Here is a 3,250-nt window from a genome sequence, read left to right as displayed (position 1 = left end):
ATGCTTTTATCTTTTATTTTGCTCATGTTACATACATGGTCACTGGTTGAACATGAATACCTGTTCTGTCTATTTTCTCGTCCTCTTTGTCTTTTACAAAAATGTTGTGTTTCCTGTCATCTTTGTTTTGTTAGTGGGATTTGTTTGTGGTGCAGTGCTGGGATCTGTAATAATTACTGTAATGAATGTGACTGAAAGTTTCCAATAAATGGTGAACTGTGAATTTAATTTTTTAGGTGTGGGACAGTCAGAATTTGCTGTGGCTGATATGGTTGATATGTTTATATTACTGCTACCACCTGCAGGTGGAGATGAATTACAGGTATTTCTCAGTTTCTCGTATTGATTACTACCTAGGACTAGAAAGAGAAACTTAAATTCAAGATATAGTATCTGTGCAGAAAGTCCACATCAATAGTGTTTTGTCCATTACACTACTACTGTCAAAGTATTTTCAGTGCCATCAATTTATTGCAAAGCTAAGATCCGATATGCTCCCCTGATCTTGGAAGTATTAAGATGTAAAATTTTGATACTCTGTTACTTAACTTTGACATAATGACTAGTTAAATAAAATTTTGGGGAGTGGTTTTGCGTTATAGGAAAACAGAAATTTATATAAGTAGTTTTGCAAACTTGATCATGTTTTGGGTAAACCTGAGTCTCAACACACAAAATAGGTTTACATATGAACTCTGATGTCCATGGACAGTGTTCTTGTGTCAAAGTAGAATAATAACCAGTAATGACAGAGGGTGTTGGTACTACGCTTGAGTGGCTAGCACATACACACACATGTACACACAAAAAAGTCAGTCAGAGCCACTAGAAAGTGAAATAGCATTTTGACCTGCTTTTTGTGATAAATTTTGTGTTACAGCCCTTCTGGGTGTTCACGATTTCTCTCCGTGTTCTGCTTAGGGTATCAAGCGGGGTATCATTGAGATGGCAGATCTGGTTGCTATCAATAAGGCTGATGGTGATTTACTTGTGGCTGCACGGAGACTACAGGCTGAATATATCAGTGCCATGAAGCTGCTTCGCAAGCGTTCGAGGGTTTGGAGACCAAAGGTTTGTGTGCTTCGCTGTGGTTTATGTGTCAGTTTGGGTATGCCTTTGTTTTGTTTGGGTTTTGTTGGTGTGTTTGGCTTTTTTTGTATTTTTTTCCCTCAGAAAAAGTGCTGAATGAGTTAGGATTGATATCCTCCCATCTAGCTGTCCTAGTCTCTCTGGGCTCTTTTGTAAAAATTTCAGTTGGTGGTTCTGTTTTCCTTTGTGCTGGAGAGCTGATTGCTGCCATTCGTGTGTCACCTCTGATCTCAAGGTGTGCCACATGAAACACTATGCAAAGCCAGTCCTCCTTCCCATGAGTTCTGTCCTGAGCTACAATCTCAGCACTATGTAAACCAGGCAGACCTATTACTTACATCAGTAGTGGAACAAACTCTAATTGCTTTTTGCAAACTAAGTATATCCTACTATGTCCCATAGGTCATTTCTCTCTCATTTATAACTCTGAAGCCTGTGGTTTTCTTTGTTCTTTCACTAGTACTTATGTTTTGTTTGCCTTAATATTTTTTCATTGCTCACATAATGAAGGTTCTTTGGCAAGAATCTTACCTATTTGTGTATGCAATGTCTAGGTTATTGGAATTCTCATCCCCTGAGTCTCCAGTTTTGGTGCTGTATTTCACCTTTTAAAAGGTTATGGTAAATTATAAAGGAGAAGGCCAATACTAATTTTTAATGTGTGTATATAGAATAAGCACAGGCACACACTCTCACTTCCTTTATTTATGTCCATGTTATAAAGTGTGTTTGCTCTACCCTGGTATTGATATTGACCCATTGAATTAAGGTTAAATCAGCTGGGCTGCCTGAGATTTAGCCATTCTTTTGTAAGTGGGGAAAGAGAGAGACTTCAAAAAACCAGCCTGTTTCATTTAAAAGACTGTGTTAGATATCTGAAATACTGGCAAAATTAATTCTTAGGCTGGAAAGCTAAGGCCAGAAAAATAGTCAAAATGCCTCATTTCTGGGATATCTTAAGTGCAAAAGAATAGCTACCAGAATATGTATTTAACTCTACGTATAAGTAAAAAAGCAACTGTGTGCCTTTTAGCTTAAGATCCCATTAAAAATTATTCTCATTATACAAGCAGTTGGACAAGGCCTATTAATCCCAAATACTCTCAGGGTAGAATCCCAATTTTGAGACCTCTTTTCAAAAAAACCCCACAAAACCACCAGAGCCTCATGAAGTGAGCCTGTTGAGGGAAGCTTGCCTTACTCGTTTCTTAATTTTCATGGAATTTACCTGGTGCAGTAATTGAAGGATTTTAAGTGTCTTTTTTAAAGATTCCTCTGAATCCAACAGGTAATGCGCATCTCTGCCAAAACTGGAGAAGGTATCTTGGATATGTGGGATAAAATGACTGAGTTCCGTGACCTCATGCTCACGAGTGGTGAGTTGATTGCCAAACGACGGAAGCAGCAGAAAGTGTGGATGTGGAATCTCATCCAAGAAAACATGTTGGAACATTTCCGGAGTCACTTGGCGGTCAAGGATAAGATTCCACTTCTAGAAGAAAAGGTTCTTAGCGGAGTCTTGTCTCCTGGACTGGCAGCTGACCTGCTACTAAAAGCATTCAAAGATAGTCTCTAAGTATTATTTTCTTACTCTGTTTCTGATAAGTGCTTTACGTAAACATGAACATTAAATACACTTTTTCTATGTGTGGATTCAAATGTTTTACTGCAGCAGACATTGATGGAATACGTAGCTACTACTCTGCGAAAGAATACCACTGGATTCTGTATATGGGATGATCGTGACAAATCCAAAGACTGAGAGATTACTACAGACTGTATTGGAAAAAAACACAAACCCATATCTTCTATTTGTGTACACCATAGATGTGTTGATAGGAAATAGATGTGAAAATGTGACTGGTTTTGGGAGGCTGTGAGAGTAAGGTTTGTGCTGGTGCAGGGTTTTATTTTGGTTATCGGGTCATCTTAGGAGCAGTTGACACTGCAGTTTTCCAATATATTTTTTCTAATATAGCTGTTGCCAGAATGGATTGCATTTTTTTCTTTCCTCGCCTTGAGTGACAACAAGAACACTGGACTGCTTGACAGCACTTGACCACAGTCTTAGTTTTAAATAAATTATATGCATATAAATAGAACATGGTGGTGCTTGATCCCTGTTTGGAAGCTGTAGTTAGTTATTATACACTATACACAA

The 3,250-nt window shown here is 38.1% G+C and overlaps 1 protein-coding gene across 3 annotated transcripts in view; it reads left to right on the top strand.

Annotated features, from left to right (window-relative positions):
* MMAA (metabolism of cobalamin associated A) overlaps positions 1-2,734 on the top strand; it is a 9,101-nt gene extending 6,367 nt beyond the window's left edge. For 2 of the 3 annotated variants that reach the window (XM_027890653.1, XM_027890654.1), the window contains 3 exons: positions 237-322; positions 922-1,071; positions 2,378-2,734. In XM_027890653.1, coding sequence (XP_027746454.1) covers positions 237-322; positions 922-1,071; positions 2,378-2,665 — 524 coding nt within the window. In that variant the 3' untranslated portion in view covers positions 2,666-2,734. The remainder of the gene's footprint in view (positions 1-236; positions 323-921; positions 1,072-2,377) is intronic. The other variant, XM_027890655.1, reaches the window with a different exon arrangement.
* The last annotated feature ends 516 nt before the right edge of the window (positions 2,735-3,250 follow it).

This window comes from Empidonax traillii, unplaced genomic scaffold (genome assembly GCF_003031625.1).
Source record: "Empidonax traillii isolate 1590-97213 ecotype Southwest subspecies unplaced genomic scaffold, ASM303162v1 scaffold293:size840699, whole genome shotgun sequence".
NCBI lineage: Eukaryota > Metazoa > Chordata > Aves > Passeriformes > Tyrannidae > Empidonax > Empidonax traillii.
This window is presented reverse-complemented; position numbering and strand designations above follow the sequence as displayed.